The sequence below is a fragment of the Symphodus melops genome, assembly GCF_947650265.1.
Source record: "Symphodus melops genome assembly, chromosome: 3".
In the NCBI taxonomy this organism is placed as follows: Eukaryota; Metazoa; Chordata; class Actinopteri; order Labriformes; family Labridae; genus Symphodus; species Symphodus melops.
The window spans coordinates 2,401,777-2,428,129 of NC_136693.1; the positions used below are offsets into that span (position 1 = coordinate 2,401,777).

Here is a 26,353-nt window from a genome sequence, read left to right on the forward strand (position 1 = left end):
AGCAGCACAGTGAAGAGTCCACTGACTTTCTGTTTGGGGCGAGGTGACCGACCTCTGGACTCTCTGAGAGGGCCGTGACTAACTGCTGTTATAGGAGGGAAGTGGCCTGCTACACACACACACACACACACACACACACACACACACACACACACACACACACACACACACACACACACACTCTGAAGTCTATGAGATGACATATAAACTCACTTGCCTAAGTTAATAAAAGCAAAGCAAGATACGTTTGCAACAAATCAAATTCATCCTTACCTTTAAAATATTGATATCATGATTATTATTATTATTATTATATTGATTTAAGTGTTTGGTGATAAACGAGGGTCACAACCTGCTGACCAAAATAAAACATGCAGATTCCCGAGGTGGATTGTCATGCTCTGTGAAATGTCATCTCCGAGCCTTGTGTACGTGTCGTCACATATACAGTCAGAAATATGATAGGAATCCTTCGTAACTCTTCTTCTTGTAAACACACAGCTCCTCTGTATGACTGTCTGTATGACACACACACACACACACACACACACACACACACATCTCTGATCTCTACAGCTGCTGCTTCCCTCTTCTGATCTCAGCTCCGATCCCTCCTGTGTGACTCCTCGCTGCTCCGTGACTCTCAGTCATCCTTTCTGAAAGTTTCTCACAGTTTTTTTTTTGTTGTTTTTTTTTTCTCTTTTATTATGAAAACATGTTCGGAGTTATGAATCATCACATTTGAGAGAAAACCACAGAAATGTGGATGATTTGAAAGTTCCCGATACGGACTGTGATCTCAGGATCTTACTGATGATCTCCTGCACAAAGACGTAACGAAGTCTTATCTTATAGAAGTTCTTCCTCTATTACAGAACATGATGTAAGTCAGTGATTTACAGTTTGAGGAAGTTGGACGATCTGTGTGACCCTGTCGCTGTTTTGGTCTTGAGAAGAGATCAGACCTCTGTCCTCTCAGAGCTCAGAGGTTAAATCAATTCAACCTGCTCTCTCTATCTGCTCCTGCTGGGACAAAGACATCAGGTCACTTCCTGTACACGGGGGACAGATGTCACCTCTCTCTCTCCCTGTCCTTGTCATCAGCCTCCTCTGACGTCGGGATGTTTTTTTTTTTAAATCTGTAAATCTGCCGCTCTGTTCAAAGACTCGCAGACAAAAGGTTGGCTGATTGAAGTGGTGACAGCGTCGACGTGTTTTACGAGCTTCTGACCCGAACAGGAAGGAAGCGAGGCTCAAACGTGGACTCATCGTCATGTCAGAGTCGGATACCGTACAGGTCGTCTTCAGGCTTCAGTGGGGATAGAGTTTGAGCGATAATAAAATAATATGGATGTCAAACTAACTTTAAGTTTGACTTCACTCGAGCTCCTCCAGACCAAAACAGCTCAAAACTCAAAACTCGGGAATAAAAGTCAAACTTTAAAAACTTCAAACCTACGTCACACGACAGATGTGAAGGAGAGGAATGAGTCCATCAGGGAAACTCCGGCATGATGTTGATAATGCACAAAAAACCCACAAATTAACAGTGTGCAGGAGAAAGACTGATTTGATTACTGGAAAAAAGGACTTCTGTTTATGTTGCTGTGATTTGATATCACTTCATTTTTACTGAATGATTTCATCAAGATTAAAAATGATGAAACAATTTTTTTTTAAATTAAATAAAACACGTTACTGCTGATTGATCAGGATGTTTAAATGCAGAGAAATCCACGTCACATGCTGCTGCACACACACACACACACACACACACACACACACACACACACACACACACACACACACTGTAACATGATATTTGTTCTGCAGTCACTGACATTCATCGTAATGAGGATTCCTGTAGAGGTGTTGTCCACGTGGTTTCACACCTCCTGAAGTTTATTTTTACTCCGGTGGTGGACAGTTTATCTGTTGGGGAACATTTCAAAATAAAAAAATAGATAAAATAGATTGATATGAGAAATTAGAAAAATAAGACGTATACATGCAGAATGCAAATGAGAAGCTGTGCCATTCAAACATACACATGTTTGTACTGTGATACTTTTTAAATATTTCCTTTGATTACATTTCTCATTTGTGTAAAAAATACAGAATCTGAAAAAGCACTTTTCATACAGTGATGTATAAAGTGTGTTACTGAATCCAACAGCAGTGACCTGATGAAATATTTAAATATGTAAATAAACAAAAAGGACCAAGATATAAAATAATGTTAATAAATAAATAAAAAAGACTTGATGCAGGATGAACTTAATGACAAAGATGGAAACTCAGTTTGTGAAGCCCCGCCCCCCCGCCCCTCCCCCGCCCATGTACCCCTCACTTGTGTTTCACTTACCCCCCAAAAAATCAGTGTGTGTGTGTGTGTGTGTGTGTGTGTGTGTGTGTGTGTGTGTGTGTGTTTCTGCAGCTGTTTTTAGCCTGTCAAGCTGACAGTCACTTTCCAGTGATGTCACTGAGAGCCTTTACCCACGATGCATTGCTCTCTGGCTGGGCTCTGCAGCTACAGCTCAGAGTTAAGCTGAGGAGAAACTGTTGGCTCCTGGCCGGGCTTGTTGGCGACGATGAATCCCAAACATCCAAGAAAACAAATCAAGACCGATGACAGATTGTTCTTTGGAGCGAGCGCGTGAAAGAAAGAAAAATGACTTTTACATTTCTATCCTCAAAGTGTGTTGTGGACGGGGAAAGAGTCGAGGTTTGTGAGCGTGCAGCTGTTGTAACAGGATTACTGGGGTTACCCCCCCCCCCTTTAAACCGCACCCATGAAACAACACCATCACTCCAAGCAACACCAGAGTCAGCTCACATAAGAAACAGGGACACGTTCAGGAGTTTTTAAGTTGCATGTTCATCTCTAAAAAGTCTGAGATTTGGATTATTTTTCTTTATTGTTGAAGTTCAGAGATTATATTTTGCTTTTTCTTTCACAAGAGTTCAATTACAGGACGATTTGAAGATGTTAAAAACAGAACATCGCGTGTGTTACTAACTGAAACCATGCAGCGTCTGACTGAACAACACAAGCATCAGTCAGCTTCCACTGAAATGTTTGGTGACATCACAGAGAGTATCCGGCAGAGGTCCAGCGGGCCGGACGTCAAACAGCCGTACGGCCTCGTCAGATGATCACTATGTGCCCTTCTCAGTGCGGCCTGAGAGGAGCCGCAGCCAACTCTTCATCACACATTCTCATATTTGCTTTGTGTTCTCTTCTGTGACTCCGTCCTGACCTGCACGGTGACTCTCACCTCACCTGACCTGCCTTCAAACGCTTCAGCCCTGCAGTTTATACCCAGACTCATTTTTAACATCTTTGCTGTTTTTGCTACTTTAAATATATCTGTGAATAAAAAAAGCTGCATAGTTGAAAATGATTCATTTGTTCTTCCACTTCAGGCCAGTGCAGGTTGTGGCATGAGGTGGCCGGGTCCTCCTTGGATCTAATTGGTCAGCACTCTTCCTGAACACCACTTTACAATATGAGTTCTTTGCAGTCTCCTCAGCATGGTCAGGCTCACATGTCTGCTCGAAATCCCTGGATTTTGTGGGTTCACAGCTCGGTATCATTTTTCCGTCTGCCCGTGTCGACATGTAGCAGCATGTAATCGGCCGTGTGTTCAGACCGGTCCGTCCGTCTGGAGCCCGAGACACGAGAGGAGGGCACATTTACAGATCTCACTTCCTCTGAATATCCAGCGCTCACACATCTGGTTTAGTGTTTGATTGATCCTGAACACTGAGTTTGTGAAATTAGAGAAGTAACCGAAGTGTTTTTACAAGGTCATAATGTTGTTTTCTCACATCTGCTCGGGACTCTGTTTGAACAAGAGTTTTAATAATAAATAAATCTGTGAGAGCTGATTTCATTCAGTTCACATGAAATCAGTTGACGCGTCTGCAGATCTTTGTACAAGCAAACCAAAGTGAAAGAAATTAAATTAATCCCAGATATGTCACAGTAAATATTTTATCAGTTTTATTCTCAAAACAGAAAAAAACGTCTTCTCACTTAGAAGTCACATATTATGCAACATCCACTTCCCCATGTTCCTCTAACTCAAACACGTGCCTCTCGTCGGTCTACAAACAGACCGTCCTCTCCGTCTTCTGCCTGCTCCACTTACCGCTCATGACATCACAAAGGGCAGTAGAAGCCCCTCCCCCAGGTGGGTGACACGCCCACAGTCTGCCTTCTCACCGTAAACAATAGGACACGGAGCGAGAGAGAAGTAGCAGAGAATCACTCCCATGATTCCCCGCCAACCTCGACATCATTTTTCTTTTTGCTTTGACGGAGAGCCCCCTGGTGGTGGAACTGACTTATTGCATGTTTAAAGGTCTGGGTGCCTAATATGAAAAATCTTTTTTTTTTAATTACTCATGAAGAAGAAATGTTGTAAAGAATTGATCAGACTTCTGACAAGTGCAGAGAGTGACCTTTTAAAGTTTCCTTTTGACACTCGAGAGCAAACCAACACTCTGATTATTTTTTCCAAAGAAAATATTTATTGAAAATGCAAATGTACATTTGTATGATACAAATCCTCTTACTATCAAAGTGGGTTTAACATTAACAAATGTTTGTTGACAGAAATGTGTTGAATATTTCCCGGGATCGTTTTGGATCTGTTTGTTTACTTTGCGACCCAACAAGAGAAAAAAAAAAAAAAAAAGTCCTCTCTTTGTTTACAAAATCAGAACGGCTGTGCTCTATCAAACTCCAATAAATAAATAAAGTGCTCCACATACAGCTGGAAGTCAATCAATGAATAAAGCTTTGCTAGTCTTGATTATATAAAAGTACATTTCAGATTACTCCGTGTACAGTCGATCGTTTCGTCTCTAGAAGTGAAAAATAGAAGAATTTCACATTTCAAATGATTTTTAAAAAGGTGGTAAAGAAAGTTATTTACATGAAGACGACGTTTCAGGGTCACCGTCTGACTCTCTGAAGGGATCGTCTGTTTCACAAAAGATACATTTTCCAATCTTTTACCTCTCAGCCAATAAACCCAGAGCTCCCACTCTAACGCCAAAGATCGACTCTTACTCTTTCCCACCGCTCGACATTTCTTAAACAGCTGGCAGGTACGTGGAGGAGTGATGTTTCTAAATGAGTACATTTTAAGTTTGATAATTGTTTTAGGTATTTTGAGCACATTAAACAAACTGGAAACACTTTAAATAAAGGTTCTCATATTCAACATTAAAGGGACTATCTGCATCAAGCTTTGCATCATTAAAGCTGGCAGTATTTTTGAATGGTCGTGCATCCGGCCCTTATTTTGTCCTAAGACAGGAAAGTTCTGTATTTCTTGTCTGAAAAAAACAGCCTCCAATGAAAATCATCACTTTGCATCATCGGAGGCTGCTTTGGTTAGAGGGGAGGAAACTACATCGCTAGTTCCTCATGTTTTCGACCCGCAACAGATATTTTCTCCTGCGTCTTTTTCTACGTTTTAATTCTTTATTCTTGAAATAAATATTTGTATTTTTCAATTGCAATCCATTCTTCAATTCAAATCCAATGAAAAAAAAAAAACACACCTTGACCTTTTAAAATGCTGACAAACTATTGCTGGACACTGACACAGGACGGTGAGTATTTTGGTAGCTCCACTGACTACAGGGGAACGATACCAACGAGAGTGAACTTCATCGAAAGTTTAATAAAGATACAAACTGTCAGTACGTGTACTTTAAAATCGTTTTTTAAATTTCACCGGGAAGGTTAATATCAAAGGTAAAAGTCCACATACAGCGGGCTGTAATTTACAGCTGCATGCTGGGTAAAATGACCCAATGTTCACTCTGCAATACCACCTACCTGCCAGCAGAGGCAGCAAAGACCCATGACTGTGAGAACGTTAAGAACCAGTCAGTCATGCACTCCAGCCAATCACAGCTCAGTATTCCACACTCTGAATCTGGAGGTTTCTTCTTCTTCTTCTCTGATACCTTACAGTTTAACTGCATGTAACTATGAACAGTGTGTGTGTGTGTGTGTGTGTGTGTGTGTGTGTGTGTGTGTGTGTGTGTGTGTGTGTGTGTGTGTGTGTGTGTGTGTGTGTGTTTAGGACCACTGGCAGGAGCAGTCTGTCGGCTCCTGGATCGTGTAGCTGACCCACGTTGAATTGCTGCTACAGTAAAGTTGCACGGAGCGCCGCTGCAGCCCCGTCTCCCGGCAGCACTTGCAGAAGCGAGCGTAGGTGTTGATGTTGTAGTTGTAGATGCTGGCAGACGGGCACTTTCCATCACATGACACAATGTTCACCTGCAGGACACAGAGTGAGTTGTTTGTGAGTGAATAAAAAAAAGGATCAGCATGATATCACATCGGATACAAACGTACCGGCCTGTTGCTGCGACAGTCGTTCTTTCTGATCGTCATCCTCACCGTCACCTTCTGACAAGACTTCCCGTCTTCTTTGCCTGATCGTATGACAACACACCAAATCAGTTGCGACAGAGTTGACGAGAAATATTGCAAAGAAAACAAAAACTGGAAACTGCTGCATTTAGAAAGACACAGCAAACACCAAGAAGCAAGATTCCTGGGAAAGACAAATGTGTGGATCATGCCCAAGCTGTCGATGAATTAGTGAGAAGAACTAGAGCGAAGAAATTATTACAGAGAGGTTTTTAATTTAGAAAGTAACAAAGGAGGGAGGAAGCTTCCTGGCTGGCGACAAAGGGCGACTGAAGCTTCCTCTGGGTGAGAAAATGTTTCAAAAATATTGAGGGATGATGAAGCGCTTCAAGTAATTAACATGAGAACAAAATGACGTAAAACAAATCTCATTGGAAAAAAAATGTAACAGTTCAGTTCACATGCTCCGTCAACCTTTGTGCCACATACAAAATTAAAAAAAACAGAAGAGGAAAAAAAGTTAAAGCTGCAGTGTGTGGCATTTTTTATTGTTTGATATTAAAGGTCACATATTCTTCTTCTCCTCTTCAGTGAAAAAAGTCACAGAGCTCCTCTTCAACATGTGTGTGAAGTGTGTTGTTGTAAATCCACTCTGATCCTGTATTTGATCATGTCTATAAACCCCTCTATTTCAGTCCTGCTCAGAACAGGCTGTTTTTGCGTCTGTAGCTTTAAATATGTAAATGAGCTGTGTCTGACCACGCCCCCTCTCTGGAAGGGCTCGGGTGTACTCGCTGCTTTCTGGCTCCATGTCCTATTGTTTACGGTGAGAAGGCAGACTCAGAGGGCAGAACAAACACCTAGCTGTGGGAGTGTCACCCACCTGGGGGAGGGGCTACTGCCCTTTGTGATGTCATGAAGGGAAAATCTCTAAAAAACGGCCTGTTTGAGCACACATTTTCTGAAAAGTGGAGCAGGCAGAAGACGGAGAGGATGGACTTTTCTCTAATTGGAGGGTTTATACTGTTACATATATTATACATATTAGTGTTAGAGAAACATGGAGAAGTGGATTTAGAACAATATGTGACTTATAATTGCATTCAGTCAAGAATTTTACTGCACAATGATCTTTTATTTTACAACATTTTAGTCAAATGTGATGATCATACTTGTGCACTGAGCTGGATTCAATGCTCCATGTGGTTGTACATTTCCTCGAGTGAATCACTTTTTAAACCTTCAATTATATTTGCAGAACACTGATTTATTTTTAATACAAAAACTTCCAATATCTATTATCTGAGTATTTCTAAATTCCTGTCAGGATGTTTGTTGAAGTGTCTGCACTGTTGATTATTTTGATGGATAAACGCCTCACAGAGCAGCTTCAGTTTCCCACACAGCTCCCTCTGGTGGCGGAGCAGCGCAGCAGCATGCAGATCCTCTACAGCAGCTACATGTTGTGAAAAAAAAGGTCCCGCACACCCACACCAGAATCTACACACACACACACACACACACAAACATCTAAGCCCGACTACTGGGCCACTACCAACAGTACATTGTTGGCAATCAACAATGCACTGCCCAGACAGTGCTAAATGGGGGGGAGGGGGGGGGGGAGGGGGGGGAGTTTAACTGTTATAATCCATGTGATCCACAGGGAGGGGCAGGGGGGGTAAATTCTTGTTCCTGTCCTCTCAAATGTGTCAGCATTTTTAGCCTTCAAAAAAAGATTTGTCACCAACTCCTTTCTAAGAATGCAATTATTTATATAAACCTTTAATGGTTTAATTCTAAGAACAATTTCTGCTTTAAAAAAGTGAAGTCCCATGAAGACAAGGGGTGACAGCTACAAATTGCAAAACTGCAAAAACCTGCAGTGAGATTTTTGGATTGAGAGCTGAAATGAGACAGCAGTTCAGAGGACTCTTCTGCAAAAGGGGGGGAGGGGGGGGGATATGTTTTAGTAGGAGTTTCCTGTTTCGTCATAACGTTGTTTTTTTGAGGGAGTACATTGTTGAATATCAACAATGGCACTGACAAGCCTTGTTGTTTTTATGTACCTCGTTCACAGTTTGTGTTAACTGTGGGAGTCAGGGGGCTAGTGGGGAAGGGGAACAGAGAGAATCCAGTACCTGGTGGGATTGGTACATGAATGATGGTAAGCTGCAGCACATAAACCCATAAACCCACTTTGCATTCAATCAGACGCTTCTCAGTGACACGCCAGAGAAGTTTTCTGTTGACATTTCGTTCTGATTTCACTGAGAAGCTCACTGACAGAAATCTGAATAAACAGCAGACAATTAGAAGAACCGGGAATCCAGCTCGGACGACGTGGATGATTTTTTTTGGGGGGGACTGAAACAGACCAACTGAAGGGCAAACATGTCGGAAACATGTTGAGCGGCAGATGAGTGCGCTCTTCAGTGTCAGCCGCAGCCTACAGAGCGACACTAGCTACATTTAACGCCACTACCACTCAGAGCGGATACTCACACGTCTTGCAGCATCCGTCCATATAACTTACGACAGTTCCACCGATCTGCGTGCAGAGAAGGGTTAAAGTGTCAACACGGAGATGAAGATGAGTTAGAAATGTACATTTTGAACGTCCTGCTGCTCCATAAACTCATCTTTCTAATTGACGTCAAGCAAACCGACAACCAACCATCTCCACACGTTTGATAAGTTAGTGGTTTTACATTTGAACCTCACTGTTTTCTGGATCTAAAATAAAAAGCTCTCTCGTCTCGTATCCATTCATAAACATTCATACACACATCGACACGTGGCTGCAGGCCTCGACTTTCTGCGTCACAAACAACCGAATCAACCCGCTGAGCCACAGCCGGTGATCTCGTGCTCTGAGCATCATGTACAGTAAGTGTGTGTGTGTGTGTGTGTGTGTGTGTGTGATTCTGTACGCTCACCTTCATACACTCTGTTTCGTTGAACGGCGGGCAGCTGAAGGAGTAGGAGATGAGCGTGGGTCCAGATAAAGTGTCAGTGCAGTCGAACTTCATGCAGTTGGAAACCCACGACCTCCCCGGCTGAAAACACAAGGACACGCCAACACCATGAGTTCACAACAGACACAGTGCTGTACACATGAACAAAGAGACCGATACAAGACATGTTGAAGCTACAGGTTGTGTGAGGTATTTAAAAGGTTCATTTGGAGCTGAATTCCTACCTTGTAGAGAACTGCTGTCCCATTCTCATGTTCGTAGAGGCAGGAAATATTCTTACAAACTCCACAGCACGTCGACTGATCCTTCGGTGGGATGTACATCTGATTCTGAAACACACAGGTCGGGTTTTCAGTTTCAAATGCAAACAAGAAAAGACGAAAGGGCAGCAAGAAATTCAATTACAAAAAAGTTTTTTTTTCCCCCGGGGGGCAACTTAAAAGGTTTTACTGGTGTGTGTGTGTGTGTGTGTGTGTGTGTGTGTTGGTCTTACTGGTCGGCAGTGGGCGGAGCAGTTGATGCTGCTGGTGCGTAGCAGGTGGAAGCCGCTCGCCGGGTCGAGGCTGCGACTGCACTGCCTGCTGTGACACAATCCGTCTTCATCGTGCTCCACCAGCGTCTGACCCGGACGCAACACGCTTCGCTCTCCGAACACGCACACCGCCTCACGCACTGGACACACACACACACACACACACACACACAGACAGGGAAGCAGGGAAGGAGATCAGAGTGAAGGCTTCAGATTAGTTGAGATTTGTTGCTTTTTCTAGTTTGATTTTAAGCTTTTTTGTAACCTGGGAAAAAAAAAACATTAAAATTTATTATGATTTATTTTTTCTGCTTTTTTTGCTTTCTTTACAATTCACACGTTTGTGCTTTTCCCCTTTTAAAACTCCTTTGGGTTTGTGGTCTGTGGACGTGTCTGTATGTGTTTTTCTCTTTGTGGATTTTTGTCCTGAACATTTGGAGATGTTTCTTAAAACCAAAATCTCCCGCTGCGTCAGATATCTGAGTCATCGAGGATCTTTGAAGTGCTAAATCTTTTAAGTTCCAGGTATTCAAAATGACTCAAAAGAAATAATCAATCTTGCATCTAATGATTTGTTCTGCTTGTGTAGGTCATAAAGATACGTCAGCTTCATATCCAGCTAAAAACTAGCTTTAAATTATGACCCGATTTTTACGTTTGCATTCAAATATGAAACACATCAGAGTTGCTATGATAGAAAACGTGCAGCGCCGGTCTGCAGCACTCACCACACTTGTATCTCTTGCAGGCACACTGGTTCTGTGGGTCGGACAGGAAGGCTCGGTCCAGCTGTGCCGCCTCTCCCTGCAAGAACACAAACAAAAAACAACAAACAAGCAAATCAAAGACAAGCAGAGCAAAACAGGAAGTCCTCAAACATGTCAGACTGATATGAAAGACTCCTGCCGTACCAGGCCACATTTAGGGGAGGCGATCTTTTCACAGGAACACTCTGAAAGACACCAAACATGAGTTTAGACTCAACGTCACCACGAACCAAACGTGTTGACTCAGAGTTAAATACTTCAACCTATAAAAATCTAAACTGATGGAGCTGCGACTTTATTCAATTTATTTCAGATGCTCCGGGCTCGACTCGTCGTACCGCATGATTGGCGGGGACAGCAGCGTCCCGGAGTCGAGACAGATGACACGGACATCCCGACAGGACAACTCAGCTGAGGACACCTGTAGGGCTCACACACTGAAAACACACACACACACACACACACACACACACACACACACACACATATAATGACATCATCTATGTATTCAAAGTTCCTTCACTGTCATAGAGGAGCATTATGTGCTCTTACCACACTGGTAGGCGGGGCAGCAGTGGTCCGTGGTGTTGCCGTCCACCGTCAGCACCTCGCCATCCTGACAGCGAGGAGGCGTCTCCGCACAGGAAGAACACACTGTAGAGACACACACACACACACACACACACACACACACACACACTTCATACATCTCACGGACGACTTTTATCAGAAGGTCTTTAAGAAGTAGAAGACAGAGTTTGATCGGACTGACTGCAGATGTGGGCGAGGCAGCAGCTGCCGTCGGCTCGGGTGGCGATCACGGTCTGATCCTCTCTGCAGGCGGGAACGTCGGACTCACAGAGGTCGGGGTCACACTCTGTAACACACACACACACACACACACACACACACACACACACACACATGCACAAGGACAAGGAGAGCAAACTGTAGAGTTAGACCTTCTTGAGTTTGTGTTTGAATTTGCTGACGGGACGGAAGTGAAAATGGAGGATATAAAAACAATCCTCCAGCTGTGAAGCAGAAGTGACCGTGGCACGGATTCAATTTCTCAAGACACAAACTCTTTGTGTTGGAATCAGCTGAATCACTCTTAATACAGTAAAACTGAGGAGCCATCGCTCTGTTGTTTAGAGAGTTTATCGCTGAAGAGAAAACTCACCGCACACGAAGTCTGGGCAGCAGGAGTCCTGTCTGTAGTACGACACCAGTTTCTCCCCGTATTTACACTCAGGAGGGAGCAGCTCACACAGGCTCTGGTTACACACTGCAGAGTCACACATCAAATGTTCTTTTTGATTAGTAATCATATTGAAAAACACGTGTCGTAAGAGTCAGAGAAACAATCCTCGGCTGCCTCACCGCAGACTCTGTGAGGGCAGCAGCTGGCGTCGTCAGCGAGGCTGATGATCACCTCTCCTGATCTCTGGCACGCGGGAGCAGCCGCGTTCGAGCAGTTGTACTCGATGGGGACGACGGTGTCGTTGTCGCAGCGGTACATGCAGCAGGCGTCCTTCGAGGCTTTCCAGACCTCGCCGTGTGCATGAGGAACGCCGGAGCTGTCGGTGCAGGCTGCAAGCACACACACACACACACACACACACACGCACACACACACACACACACACACAAAGACACTATTTTAGTTTCAGGAAAATTAGCTGACAGAACTGATGCAGGCCTTTGGCATTAAGGATAAGATTATTTAGAGGAATATTACCACCTATTGTGACATTTCCAAATAAGGAGCCTCATCTCAAAGTAATAAACTCTCATGATTAAACACTGGAAGTCCTTTACATCTGGATCCTGTATTTGTTTGGTTACAGTCCCTGGCTTTCATAATCGACAGCTTTAGACCTCGGGTAGTAAACTTGTCCTACCACACTTCTCAGGTGAGATGCAGAGGGCGGAGTACGGCCGATGGAGGAGCGTTCCTTCCGGACAGACGCAGCCCTCCGTCAGGTCCGAACACTGGTCTGGGTCTGAGTCAAAGTCGTGGTTTGGGCAGGACTGAGATGTGCAGGCGGGGAGACATGCCTGATATCGCAGAGTGCCGGGACACAGGAAGGCTGCAGGAAGAGAAACATGTCTTTTCATCAACATGCCTCAATGTGTTTGTGATTCCAGTTCATCTTTTACAGGAGAATTTAAAACTATCACACGAGAAGCACAGCCGGGAATAATGTTGACTTGGAGGATTTCTATGTATAGTCTTGCTGGCTGACTGTAGGAGTTTTAAAATCAGTGAACATCAGAAGAATCTTAACAATTATTCTTCATATTTTCACGCTGCAAGATATAAAAGCCTCACATGAGCTCATGTAAACGATGGGGTTGAGGGTTCAGTTTGAGATCTGAATGCTTCGTTCTGAGGGGCAAAAACGTTGAATATAAACAAACAAGTTTTGGATAAAAATAAATAAAATTGTGGAGACGCGGAGTCGGAGCCAGGCTTCAGTGTGTGAGCTCATCGTCCACCATCTTTAGACCTGGCAGTCAAACACAGAGCTCAGAGAAGCTCAGAGTGTTTGACTGTTTTAAAAGGTATTCAGAAATCTCACGGCAGTAATCCGGACTCCTCCACTCGATGCAGATGTTGAATTTATGGCAAGAGGCCACGTAAGCGGCCAGCGCCACACACTGGTTGTTGACGTACTCTGCATCCCGTACCCAAAGCTCACAGAAAGTGCTCGGTGGGACCTAGAAACAAAGAAACCTGATCATATTTCCTATTACCGGTAGTTTTCTAACATCAGCTTTCAGTAAAAGCTGTATTTTTTCTTTGTTATGCTTCATACGTGTTCACTGCTGATTTCCGAGTACAGGTTTTACCAGTAGATCAAAAAGTCTATGTCTTTTGATTTAATCTTGATTCAGAATCTTTGGCTGAAATGAGAGAACAACAATGACTGAACGGTTCACATACAAAGGCATGGCAGGGAGAAAAGGCGTCGTTGTGCAGCATGCCGAGGCAGCTGGAGCAGTCGCTCGTGGAGCAGTTGAGCTCGCGGCGGCGGCTGTGGCTGATGTAGCTGGTGGTGTTGGGAACCTGCCAGCTGTCGATGAAAAGAGCCGGATCTTCATTCACACCCACTGTGGTGCCGTTTGCCATCGTCAGGTCATTTGTTGGATCCCCGTCACAGAAACCTAAAGAGAGCGTGAGAGGGGTAAATAAAGAATGAGCTTATTTCCAGAGTTCAAGGTTAAAGTATAAAAAAGAAACTTGCTTTCACACGATGCTGCTGTAACATTATAGATCAGTTGTAGGCTAAAATTCCCAAATAATTGAAAGTAGCATTTAAAATATGGTCTTACTAAAAAGCAAGTCGTTCAAAAAAAAAAAAGAAAGGCCCAACTTTACTGCTAAATCAAACATATTAAAGCCTGGTGTGAAAAAAAACTGTTTGGTAAGTTTTGATGGTTTGAGATAAAAAATGTACCCATAGTGCTTTAAGACAGAAGAAGGTGCTACTAGCTGCATGCTAGGTTGTCACCTCAGCTAATTCACTAAACTGCAAACGCTCGGCTGTGTTTGTTTTATTTCCAAGCAAATATCAAACAAGTGTCTCACTCTGACTCTTATAGCACTTGCACTCCGTCTGTGCTCCAGATTTTTTACAGGTGAGTAAAGTCTCGTGTTAATATGTTAGCATAAATAAGCAACCAATGACTCCGCTCCTGCTCCTGCTCCACACGCTTTAAACATGATCGCCTCTGGATCCCAAAAAAGCACATATCCTCCTCTGTTCTACAGTAAATGGCTCGCAATGGTGGAGGGAAATGTTCATAAACGTAGAAGTTCGGGTTAGAAAGAGAACGAATACTGTGGAAACTGTGCGAGGAGTTTGGGTGTTCTTACCACAGAGGCCCATGGTGGGAAGTTTGTTGCTTGAGCCTTCAGTGTCGATGACCATCATGCCGGTGCTGTGGTACCACTGCAGCTTGAGACCGGCTGGGCTGCGGATCAGGTACATGTTGCCCGTGTCGTATATCTCAAAGCCAAACTTTTTGAAGCGAGGCCTGGCATACCGAGCGTTGACATAAAGCTGCGGGGGAAACAACAAATGCACGTTCTCCTGATCTGTAACCGCAGCATGTAAAGAAACCTTAAGAACGTTTTTTTTTTCGTTACCCTCCTCTGCAGCCTGTTGATGATGATGTGGTTGGAGTTGTGGGTGATGTTGAGCGCCACCAGGCACAGGTTGGTGAAATTCCAGAGGAGCTTCAGAAAAGAAGAAGAACATCTGATCAGAAAAGTCAGTGAGCTACATTGAAATGTGCAAAGTTGGATATTGACTCACAGGAGAATCAGAGTCGGCAGGACACTCCTGAACCAGGACGCTGACAGTCTCGTTGGGCAGCTGGGTCACCACATATGAGGCGGCCTTGTAGATGGCAACGCTGTTCCCATCAAACGTGATCACATTCAGATCTGGGAACATTGAGCAGCGACCTGAAATAAAAGAGGGAGAAAAATCCGAATCATTAAAAAGTTAATGAAATCACACAGAGATACAACGAAGGCAATTATCATCGCTCAGGGGAAATACTAAATCAGGGCGTTGGTCACAATCACCCTACGCTGGAAGCTGGAAACTTGAAGTTATTGTTCATTGAAATTCAAATAGTTTTCCTTACATGGACAGTCCCACTCAGGGCAGCACTTGTCTCCATTGACCAGGATGGCAAAGCCAAGCAGGCCACAGTTTGGAGGGGCAGAAGTGAAGGGGCAGCTCTGGGATTTGTTGAACAGGACAAGCTGGTTGTTGACGCAGATGTACTTTGTGCATTCATCAACAATCTCAGCATACGGAGGCTAAAAGAAACCAACAAGAGGGCACATGATATAATAGCAAAGGTGATTCAGGGATTAGATAGATAAACACATTTTCTTGAACCATAAATCTTAAACAATGGTCTATAGCAGTGAACAGGATTTCTACATGACTCCTTCACAGCGTTAATGTTAAAGAAGCAGAAAAAGACACCATGTCATCACCAATCTGAAAAACCAAGTTCTGCATCGTCTCCACAGCAATCACAGCTTTTATGAAGTTTGAAAGTGATCATTTATAGACATCTACATCTCTGTGCTTGTTATCAGGCCGTGTTGCCAACTTGGCAACTTTCTTGCTACATCTGGCGACTTTCCCGATGCTCTTGGTGACTTTTTGCAAACCCCCCCCCCAAAAAAACAACGACGTTCATTTGTAGTTCCAAAAAATATTCAGAGTTGGTTTTTTTTACCAACTTTTCCCCCTACAACAATAGTTCTCTCCTACAGCGTCCATTGCAATTGCATGCTTATTGTCAATTACGCAAATTAGGCAATGACATCATTTAGGACCGCCGGAGTTGGCAACACTGTTATCAGATCACCTTGCGAGTAACTTGTAAACTAGGTGGTCACGATTTAAAGCATACCTTGCTTTATGGTCTATTGTACTTATAAAGGAACCTTAACTAGCAAAAATTAGCATTTTGTTTTTTTGACAAATTCTTCAAGGAATGGATGTATATTAAGTATACCTACAGTGCACATCCTTGTTGGTGATACAGCCATGGGTATTGTCCCCTCTGTGGTGTGTCTGGTTGTCTCTGTTGGTGAATGAGACGATGTCAGAGCAGCAGGTGTTGTTGCACCTTGAGTGGTGTGATCCACCGTGTCCTGCTCAGTGGTCCGTCCCGAGGAGGCTGCAGGGACTGAAGTTGTAGAGGGAGCGGGAACAGCAGGTTTCTGGGTGGAAATCGGTGTTTCTGGTGGAGGTGTAGCAGCTCTGGAAGTGGATGGTGACATGTCAGTGTCTTTTGTTGTCATGGTTTTCTCAGATGTGGATGACTCTCTGGTGGTCACCATAGGGATAGCTGTAGTAGCTGTAGCTGTTGTTTCAGGAGGAACAGGCATTGTAGAGGTTGTGGTAGCTGCTACGGTAGCGTCTGCTCTTTCTGTTGCTACAGACTCTTCAGATGTCGTAGACGGCACTCCTGACGTGGTCGTTGTTCTAGGGCTTGGTGCGACAGTCATAGGGACCACAGTGGTTGATCTGGTTGCTACTGTTGGTGGCCTTGTTGCGATAGTAACTCTTGCAGTGATTGGCTTGATGGTTGACCTTGGGGTAACTCTTGATGTAACAGGAGCTCTTGGGGTTGTTCTGATGGTGGTTGTTTGAGTGCGGGTGGTCGTCGTTGTAGCAGGTGTAGCTCTTGCAGTGGGTACAAACCGAGTGGTGACTTTATCCTGGATAGTTGTCGGCCTTGGAGCTGCGGTGGAAGTAGCTGTATGCAGCTGAGACGTAGACGGAGGTGGCTCAGCCGTGGACCTTGTTTGCGCCTCCTCTCTGCTGGTTGTTGTGTGTGTTGTCTCTGTAATGGGCTGTAAGATTACAGGTCCGAGAGTGGTGTCAACGACACCTGGTGGTGCTCCCGTGGGGACGGTGGTGAGAGGTGTCACAGGAACACCTGGTGGAGGATGGTGTGTGACCAGTGTATTGGTTGTGGTGGCAGGAATTTCTAAGATTTCTGGGGAAACTGTAGTCCTGGTGGCGGCTGATGTGGCGGCAGATGATGTAGCAGAGGTCGGAACAACTTTGGATGTGACAGGAAGGCGAGACACTTCTGTAGTTTTAATGGAAGTGACAAAGTGGAAGTCAGTTTTAGAAGTGATCTCTGGTTTAGTCTTCATGGTAGGACTGTAGCCAGGGATGGAAGAGGTCTCCCAGTGGGAAGGACGCCACTCCTCAGGAGTCTGCGTGGTAGACAAAGTGGTGCGTCCCGTTGTTGTTGAAAGTGGTGCAGCAGTGGTTTGTGGAAGAGACACTGGTGGAAAAGTTGGTTTCGTTGTAACAGTAGTAGAAACACTGGACAATTCTGAAACCTGGACAGGTCGCAAAGTTTTGGTTTTCTCTGTTGTGGGGACAACAGCTGACCAGGATGTTCTGGTGGATGCAGAGGAAGTTGAGGTGTCTGTGATCTCTGAAGTTGGCAGTGTAGTCGTGCTTCTGGTAGTTACAGGTACCTCAGATACAGTGGATTCAAGTGTGGTCACTTTCTTTGTTGTTGTTCTCCAGTCTGTAGCTGCTGAAGTGGGAGCAGTTGTAGTTGGTGCTGCGTGGGTTGTGCTTGATGTTGCCGACCTGGGAACAGCTGTTGAAGAAGTTGTCAGTTCAGGTGGGGTTGTCTCATGAATCCTTTCTGTGGTGACAGGCGGTGACGTTGCCTCTGGACTTATATACGCTGTTGGTTTACTTGTAGGGAAAAGTGTAACTGATGAGACGGCTTCTGTGGTTTCCACTGAGGTGACTGCAGGTAATGGCACAGTTTCCGTTTCAACAGATGTTGACATTGGGAGCGGTGAAGACGTTGTGGAGACTGTGCTCGGAGGGATAGTTGTTGGGGGAAGTTGCTTGACTGTGACAGGCTTAGTGCTGATGTCTATAGATGCAGTAGTAGATGCACTGGGTAAACTTTCAGTAACTCCAGATGTCTGCGAGGCTGGCTCAGGTCTTGGACTAGTAGTGGTTGCAATTGGAGTAACTGCTGCTGATGGAGTTGTAGCCTCTGTAGTGTCTTTGGTTGGTTGTAGGACAACAGGAGGAGAAGCAGCGATGGTGGTTGGGCCTGGAGTGGTGCTCGTGGTAGATGCTGCGATTGTGGATGGCTGCAAGGTTGTGGAAGTGGTGGTGTAGAGTGGCTGTAGGACGTCTGTGGGCCTGGTGGAGGAGGTGACCCAGAGCAGTGCTGTGATGGCGTAGGGAGCACTGCTTGTTTTAAATGTACTGGCAGCAAAGGGTTTACTTGTAGAGCTAACTGCTCCAGTCGTCTTTAATGTTGCACCTGCTACAGTCGTAGGCGAGGCTTCTGTGTCCTTAACAGTAGAGAGAGGCTCTGCCACCTCGGGCCTGACTGCAGGGGGCCCTGTTGGTGCAGAAGGAGGTCTTACTGTTCTGGAGAGCTCAGGAGCTGCAGAGGGGGCGATTGTGGTTGGATGTGGTGGCTCCTCAGGGACAGACGGCGACTTAGGTGACGTTTGAGTGCTCACTGAAGGGAGAGTGGTGGTGAATTTAGCGGTAGAAGCAGTCTGGAGGGGATTGGAGGATGCTGCTGTGGTGGTTGTGGTCTTGAGGGGAGTTGTGGAGGCAGCGGTGCTTGGGTCGATTGATGAAGTGACAGCTGCGGAGGTCGGATGAGCAGTTGATGATATCACAGGCTTCACAGCAACTGGGACCTTGATGCCTGGAGCCAAACAATAAAGAGTGTGTTAGAGTTGTGCTGAGCTCAGCTTTGAAGTGCAGTTTCTCTGCAGTGCCCTTAACTCAAGATAGTCTTAACCTCTACACTTGATGACCTCATAATTCATCATGTCTCTGTTGTTTTAACGAGAGAGTGCAGGGAGCAAAGGCAAAGATTGCATCACCTCCAAGTTTTTCTTTCAGTGACACAAAGATGAAAGGAGATCTCAGCTAAATTTGATGAGATGCATTTGAGAGAACTACAACAATGGGCAAGACTCACAGTCTTCAATGTTGACACACCGACGGGTGACTTCATCCAGGACCATGTGCGGAGGGCAGACAGGAAGACAGCCCTCCACTCTGCACAGAGAATAACACGCAATCATGAGTCTAACCCAACAGCAAAGGTGGCAATTTAAATAAAACAAGCATGCAATAAACAGAGGGGAAATAAAAGTCTAATTTAGTTCTATTTGTGGTCAAACGTCTCACTCGGGGATGCTGACACAGGCTTCAGCTGACGGGTCGCTGCAGGTCTTGAAGCAGGGGATGACGCAGGAGTCGTACCTCCACTGACACCGAGGAGCAGGTTGAGAATCTGGGCTGGGACCTGATGTGGAATAACACACAAGATAAGTGCTGCTGTCGGGACAGAAGAGGAACCGTTGAGTTCAGATTGCTCGCTAAGAATTATATCAGTATGAACACACTGAACCCTGAACTTCTCATCTCTGTTACTTCTGTTCTTTATATATTTATTGTGTTGTAATCGTCTGTAATATGTGTTGAAGTATCAGATTAATGCATTTTCTTCTTCTCACAATATCAGCCCATAAAGTGACCTCTGCATTTACATTGATGTGCGTTTTCCAAAGTGTTATCAAAGTCAATGAAAACACGAGTTATTTAAAATAGAATAGTTTATTCTTTAAAAACTCTGTTAACGTGGGAACCAGTCTAGTGGTTAGTGTGAGTGTGCCATGTACAGTGTGGAGCAAGCAGGGGCGGCCCGGGTTCAAATCCCAGCTGTCACTCCCCACTCTCTCTCTCACCCTGATTTCTGCCTCTGTCCACTGTCCTGTCTCTACAATGAAGGCATACAATGCGTCTTATTATCACAATACATAACCCATAACGTGTTGCAGGAGGGTAAAATATACACACTAATACAACATCAGCAAAACTGAGTAATAAAATAAAAACCCTCTCATAGATAAAATGCTGGCAGTAAAGTAGATTGTAAAGATGCAGACTAGCTGAAAGAGCCCACACACGTTTCCACAGAGCTGTAACGTAATCAACTTAGAAAGCCATTAGTGTGTGTCTGATGTGCTGCATTCACTGCTGTCAGAGGTAACACGATCTGCTCGGCCTTTTTCCGTTAACTAAAACAAATTCTGATGTATTTTTAGCGGCAGATATTTGGCCTGCTGCTTTTTGAGCGGAGCATGCAGACACAGGAGTCGTGACCTTTGACCGAGAATGTAGTGACGTAAAGAAACCTTCAGAAAGCTCAGTGATGCCTGATGGGAGTTAGAATTTAAATCGCAGGAAGCATAGTGATTAGTTTGGAGCGCTGCCAGAACAAAAAAAAACAATGCAGGTGGATGTCACAGGTCAGTGCTGACCTGTGAGTCTGAAGAGCGTGGCCTTGCGGAAGCTGTCGGTGTGTCTGTGTCTGAGCAGGTGGAGGCGGGGCATCATGGCATACAGGAAGAAGCCGGGTTTGGCGTGGGACTCCAGCGAGTCGTAGCCGGAGATCCAGGTGTTCCTGTGGAGGACGAAGGTGGCCCCGTCCCAGAACGCCGCGCTGTCCTCCCACTTGTTCAAACTCACTTGGCCGCTCGGGCTCACGGACAGGAAGTAGTTTGGTCTGTCAGCAGCCTCGAAGGAAACCCGGGATGAGTCTGCCGAGGTTGAAACGAAATATTTTTTCACAACAGCAAGAACAAGATGAAGCTTCTCCAACTGTCCAAACTGTCCAAGGAGAAATTCTCACGCTCACGTTCCTATGTTAGCATTTAGCAATCTGAACTCTGAACCCATTTTCCACTGAGGCTCATCCCCTCCTCCATCGTTTTCACTTAAATCCCCCCAAACACTTTTGAATACAGAGGGAAGCAGCTCACTCTTCTGTCTGAAGAGAGATAACTTACCATGTGGTCGGGCTCTGCTGAGGCCGGGCGTCATCATGAACTGTGACAGGACTCTGGAGGCGGTGATGTCACTGAGGTTACCGCGCTGCAGGAAAACCAGACCGCTGGACCTGCTGGCTGCCAACCAGGCCGTCCGGTCTCTAAAGGGGATCAACCTGAAGGGACCTTTACCCAGAACTGCAGACAAGAGGACGTGTTAGCGCAGGATTTATGAAGATTTCATGATTGCACAGCAGACTGTTCTGTTACAGTTCAAATACACGTCGTACCTTTGTTGTAGTATTCACAATCATACGCTGCAAACGGAGAAAACAAAGAAAAGTGCTATGAAATCATGACAACGGGTCACTGATAATGTGTTGATTCAGTGATCTCCGTCCCCGAGGGGTGACTTACGGCACAGGGAGGGGGAGCGCCAGTCGACAGGAACGCCCTGGTGGCAGCAGCGTTGGGCGTAAGCTGCCACGCTGGTGCAGAAACACTCACAGTCTCCTCCGCGACTGCAGGCACATGTGTCTGCCAGGCAGTTCATGTAGAACCAGGTAACATCCACCTGAACATGGAGAGAGAAATAACAACCCAGCTGAAAGATACGCTCGTCTTTAAACCTCTAGAGAGGGATCATGAGAATTAACCGTACTCTAAAGTCAAATTCTGATATTAATAGATATTTTAATTTAAAAGGGTTTGATTAAATGAACTCATTAGAAGGAGTTTCATATCAAAAACTCTTACATTTTATCATCCTAAAATACAAGCATGTGAAGCAGTAAAGTGAAGTGTGAATCAGGAGGGAGTGTGCAGTGAAACAACAGTGCAACAAGCTGCAGGGTGGTTGTGTTCGGCACGTTTACTCACCACCGGGTGGCAGGCCTGGAAAACCTCAGTAAGCAGCACGGCACACTGACGCTTTGCGAAAGGCTCTCTGAGAGGACTGAGGCTGCAGGGGTGTCTGATGTCTGGACTGTTCACGCACTGAACACACAAACACACACACACAACACATCTATGTACAGCAATCTGGAGTTTTCCATAACTTTAAAGTGACATTCAAAAGGTGCTCACTCACCTCCGCTGCAGTCCAGCTGTTTCCAAACTCCTGTGGAGTCGGGGAGTCGATGTTGTCCGGCGTCCGCATCTCGTTCACCGTCTTCATGTCGAAGTTTCCACACAGCCCGCTTAACTTCCCCTGCACATGTTAGAAGCATCTCTCTTTATGAATGGATCGTCGTTTCCATGCATTTATATCCACATTAAATCACCGTGCCCTTCGTTAGATATCTCATTAAAATGATCCACCCATGTGATAAGAGTAAACCTCAGCAGCTGGCTGAATGAAGACGGATTCACCACGTCTGACTGATTCAGATTCAGACAACTTTATTAATCCCAGAAGGTTGCTTCAGTTTCACGGCCTACCGAGGCATTAAAAGAAGCCACGCCAACGCATAAAGGAAACAAGCACAGCAGCATTCACAGGTCAGTAACAACGTATCAGCAGACAAACAGGCCACAAAATGAGTCAGAGCCAGAACGAGAAAAAAGTTTCTATGAATTAATAAAACAGCAGAAATGCATTCAAGATAACAATCGTGCACACTCCACTGAGGCTGCAAAGTCCCTGCACCAGCGCCTCACCTGCCAACGAGGTCCAACTTGGATGTGGACGGTTGTCTTGCGGTCCCAGAGGACGGTGACGTCTTCCTCTGGGAAATGAACCACTGTGTAGTAACCAGCTGGCCAAATAAACATCCTCTGCTTCCTGTCGATCACACTGGAAGGATTCTGCAGGTGAGAAGACCCCGAGTTGACTGAGGTGAGTAACATGAACCACACTCATCCATTTGTGAAATTATGCAACAATATTTAGACGTCAGCTGCATAATTTTTAATGTAAAGAAACGTTTTTACACAAAGTGGCTCTTACTGGCTTTCCTGTGTCATCGTCGAACGCTACGAAGGACCTGCCGATGTTGATCAGCAGAGATTTCCTGCAGATGACGCCGCTGTCGAAACAATCGACGTTCTCGGCCGCGACGCTGAGCATCATATCAGCGCTGCTCTGTGGACGGGAAAAAACACAATCAAAGAAACAGCCACCTGAGGAATTCTGCTAATGCTAAACCTTTTTGACATCCAGCAGCTAGAACTATAAATATCAGTCTGATGGGAATTATCACTATTACAGTAAATCTTACAGCCAATATTAGTCCAAAAACCAATATTAGAGGTTTCCATGTAAAGTGACCATCAGAATGAACTGTTCCCATAAATCATGCACCATAGACAAAGCAGGGAACCAAATTGGAGTCAAGTGTCTTTTCCAAGGACACATCAGACATGTAGCAGCAGGAGCTGGTTATCGAATCTCTTCCAGTTAGGAGTCGACCGACTCTGCAAACTGAGCCGCAGCCGCCCCATCAAGCATTTCAGCTATAAACCTGTTTGATTTGTTATTGTTGTTTCTCTCCTTCCATCCAGCTTCAACATGAGTCTCTGCTCGAGGTTTCTGCCTCTTTACAGCTTTACTAAAAGTTGATCTTTAGCTGTTGTTCTTGTTGTTGTTGTTGGTCTCAGGATGGATTCATGTTGGATCTTTGTAAAGAACTTAACAAAGAGTTCGACCCAGACCTGTTTGTTTGTTCTGACTTGACAAATAAAAAAAAAATCTCAAAGTAAAACATGCTTTTTTTTTGTAAATTATTCAATTACATGATCATATTGTTGCATGTTGATGCATTGCACAAGACGGAGTTGCTTTCTGCTGTTGCATTTAATGTTTCATGCAACCATTATCCAAAAAGTCCCAAAACTATAAACTGAGCAAAGGCTCCCCTTTTTTGAATATACATGTAAGTACTTGAAATACCTTAACCAGGTACACTTTGCATGCACCAACGTAGTCATAAAACAGTCCATCAAACGTCCTGTAGTGGCGATCCCCGTAGGCCATGCACATGGACGGACACGGCTGAAACTCACACTGGAACGTCCCGTGCTGGCAAACGCTACAAAGACAGCGAAGCTTCAGTGATTCAGCATCAACTTGTTCCCACTTAGGGCACAGACATTTTTTTCCATCTCTAATGGCCGTCTTTTTGTGGAGAGCCTCGGGTTTACAGCGGTCAGAAAAGTGGCCAGCGATTGTCGAAGGCTGAATCAGCACTCATTGAGCTATTAGGCTGTCATCTACATCGTCTTATCTGGCGATGGCTTGAAGAAGAAAATGGAGGGAGGGGAGAGTGACTGAGATCACCTGGAGAGCGTTTTCTTTCAGCAGTGTGAAGCTGAGAGCGAATCAAAGAGTCACACAAGGCCCTGCTCTGTTTCTGAGGCCTCTTTCTGTCCGATGATAACTGAGAATTATGGATATCAGGTGACCTCTTTATCTGCCCTGAAAGACTCGAGAGTCATCACTCTCAGGCTGAATCTGACTTTGATAAATTAGCCGTGCTGTTGGAGATTTGTTGCAGAGGATTGCTGACAGTAATACAAATTGGTGCTGCGTGTTCAAATGGATTATGACCCGCTGACGGAAGGAAAAGGAAAGGTTAAAAGTCGAATGAAAATACAAGATTTTACGTTAATGGCCGAAGTTTTCTGCAAAAGCTTCGTCGGTTTTGTATGTTGCGGAGTCTCCTCATGTGAACTCACCACTGATGGCAGGGGGAGGAGACTCTGTCGCCAGGGTAATACTCTTTTCCTTTCCACAGACACGGGCAGGATGCAGGTTCAAAGCACTCATCTCCGTGTTTCAGCAAGCTGAAAGACAAACACAGACTTCAAGTACAAATAGTTCTGCTTCAGATCCACAGATTCGGGTGATGCACCAATGTGCTGTACTGGGTAAAATCTGTAAATGGACAAATGCAAAAATAAAGCTTACAGGAAACAACATACACTCATTAATCCTTATTTATATATATGACACCTACAACAATAAGACTGAATACAACACGACAGAGTTTAATGTTTCTGATTTGGTTTTCATCTTGTCTGCTGCATCAAGTCTAAAGAATCAAAGTGGTCCCACCTCTACGTCTCTTTTCATTCATCATGATTTCCTTCAAAATAAAACAGGGCTGATGAGTCTCTACGGATTTAACTGTTCATGTGTAAAGACTCTTAGTTTGAAAGGTCAGTGTGAGAGCAGAGGGAGGTCACCGGGGGTTCATGATAAGGGCGGAGTCCAGGTTCAGATTATCTTGATCAAAGTTCAGTTTTTTGGGCTTGGATATTCTTTGGTATCGTTGGTAGGTGCAACGTTTAAGTAGTTGAACAAAATTAGAAATAGCCATAGGAGCGTTCATTGAGGCGGCAGGAACTTTGTAAGAACAGATAAACTTCTCATCAGAAGCCCGATGATGATTGGTAGATCTCGACCAATTCATCATTTCTGATCTTACACCCATCAGACTTATATTGATGACTGAAACAGTCAAAAGGCCAACAAAGATGCTTGATGCCTGAATGCAGTCAATGTTGTGTGTTATTCAAAGACCCTGGGCTAGCTAGGTCAAACTCTTTTGTTTGAAGCTCCTGTGTTGGTCTCAAGCCCACATGTGAGGATTGTCTTTTTTCGCCAAGAGAACGACAGAGGAAGAGCCAAAGCAGGTAAACTTGCGAAGTGAAATGATACCAGGAAATGAGAGAGTTTCAGGGGTGGGCGGACGTGGATGAAAAGCGCTAACACTTGTTGGCTACATGAGAAAACCAGACGATTAGGATTCTCAGAGATGGAGAGAGAAACAGTCTTTGTCTGGACGCCTCCATTCGCTCTCCAGTCTGCGAGACGAAGCTGATAAGTATCTTGTAATATCAGGGTTGAGCTATATCCACTGGCAGACAATGAAGTGACATACTGAATGGTCAAACACAAACCTCAGGTTCATCTGAGTAGAGTTACATCCCAGATAAAACCGCGTTAACAGCTTTCTTTATCCATCCGCCAAGCTGCAGTATCAAGTACTGCGATCAAAGAATCTGCAATCACTCGCTCCCCCGACCGACCTGCACATTATGAATAAATTTTCATAATCACTCTTCCTCATTTGAATCTAATTCTATCAGAACATGAAAAAGTATCTGGGGTAGCTATAGTTTCATAGAAGAGCACTTTTGGCGAGCCGGATGGCAAAATGGGTTGATTGAGATGAGTCCTGTGTTGCACGCCATCTGAAGATCACAGGGTTTAATTAAACCAGAAGAAGGCCGCGGCGATTCTCTTACTCTTTCTGTTGCTCATCAAACTTTTCCACTTAGACA

The 26,353-nt window shown here is 44.8% G+C and overlaps 1 protein-coding gene across 1 annotated transcript in view; it reads right to left on the minus strand.

Annotated features, from left to right (window-relative positions):
- Positions 1-4,567: 4,567 nt before the first annotated feature.
- The window catches only part of otog (otogelin), a gene marked incomplete at its 5' end in the record, with an annotated part of 47,696 nt that continues 25,910 nt past the window's right edge, over positions 4,568-26,353 (minus strand). The window contains 34 exons of the mRNA XM_079340341.1: positions 4,568-6,304; positions 6,383-6,462; positions 8,470-8,541; positions 8,906-8,951; positions 9,340-9,459; positions 9,603-9,707; positions 9,872-10,050; positions 10,639-10,714; positions 10,822-10,862; positions 11,016-11,114; positions 11,230-11,331; positions 11,450-11,554; positions 11,861-11,965; positions 12,061-12,270; positions 12,582-12,770; positions 13,263-13,401; positions 13,628-13,848; positions 14,561-14,747; positions 14,834-14,923; positions 15,003-15,154; positions 15,340-15,517; positions 16,235-18,933; positions 19,213-19,292; positions 19,425-19,542; positions 20,561-20,839; positions 21,089-21,265; positions 21,358-21,384; positions 21,485-21,641; positions 21,947-22,063; positions 22,158-22,277; positions 22,727-22,873; positions 23,016-23,150; positions 23,958-24,096; positions 24,743-24,850. Coding sequence (XP_079196467.1) covers positions 6,104-6,304; positions 6,383-6,462; positions 8,470-8,541; positions 8,906-8,951; positions 9,340-9,459; positions 9,603-9,707; positions 9,872-10,050; positions 10,639-10,714; positions 10,822-10,862; positions 11,016-11,114; positions 11,230-11,331; positions 11,450-11,554; positions 11,861-11,965; positions 12,061-12,270; positions 12,582-12,770; positions 13,263-13,401; positions 13,628-13,848; positions 14,561-14,747; positions 14,834-14,923; positions 15,003-15,154; positions 15,340-15,517; positions 16,235-18,933; positions 19,213-19,292; positions 19,425-19,542; positions 20,561-20,839; positions 21,089-21,265; positions 21,358-21,384; positions 21,485-21,641; positions 21,947-22,063; positions 22,158-22,277; positions 22,727-22,873; positions 23,016-23,150; positions 23,958-24,096; positions 24,743-24,850 — 7,000 coding nt within the window. The 3' untranslated portion in view covers positions 4,568-6,103. The remainder of the gene's footprint in view (positions 6,305-6,382; positions 6,463-8,469; positions 8,542-8,905; positions 8,952-9,339; positions 9,460-9,602; positions 9,708-9,871; positions 10,051-10,638; positions 10,715-10,821; positions 10,863-11,015; positions 11,115-11,229; positions 11,332-11,449; positions 11,555-11,860; positions 11,966-12,060; positions 12,271-12,581; positions 12,771-13,262; positions 13,402-13,627; positions 13,849-14,560; positions 14,748-14,833; positions 14,924-15,002; positions 15,155-15,339; positions 15,518-16,234; positions 18,934-19,212; positions 19,293-19,424; positions 19,543-20,560; positions 20,840-21,088; positions 21,266-21,357; positions 21,385-21,484; positions 21,642-21,946; positions 22,064-22,157; positions 22,278-22,726; positions 22,874-23,015; positions 23,151-23,957; positions 24,097-24,742; positions 24,851-26,353) is intronic.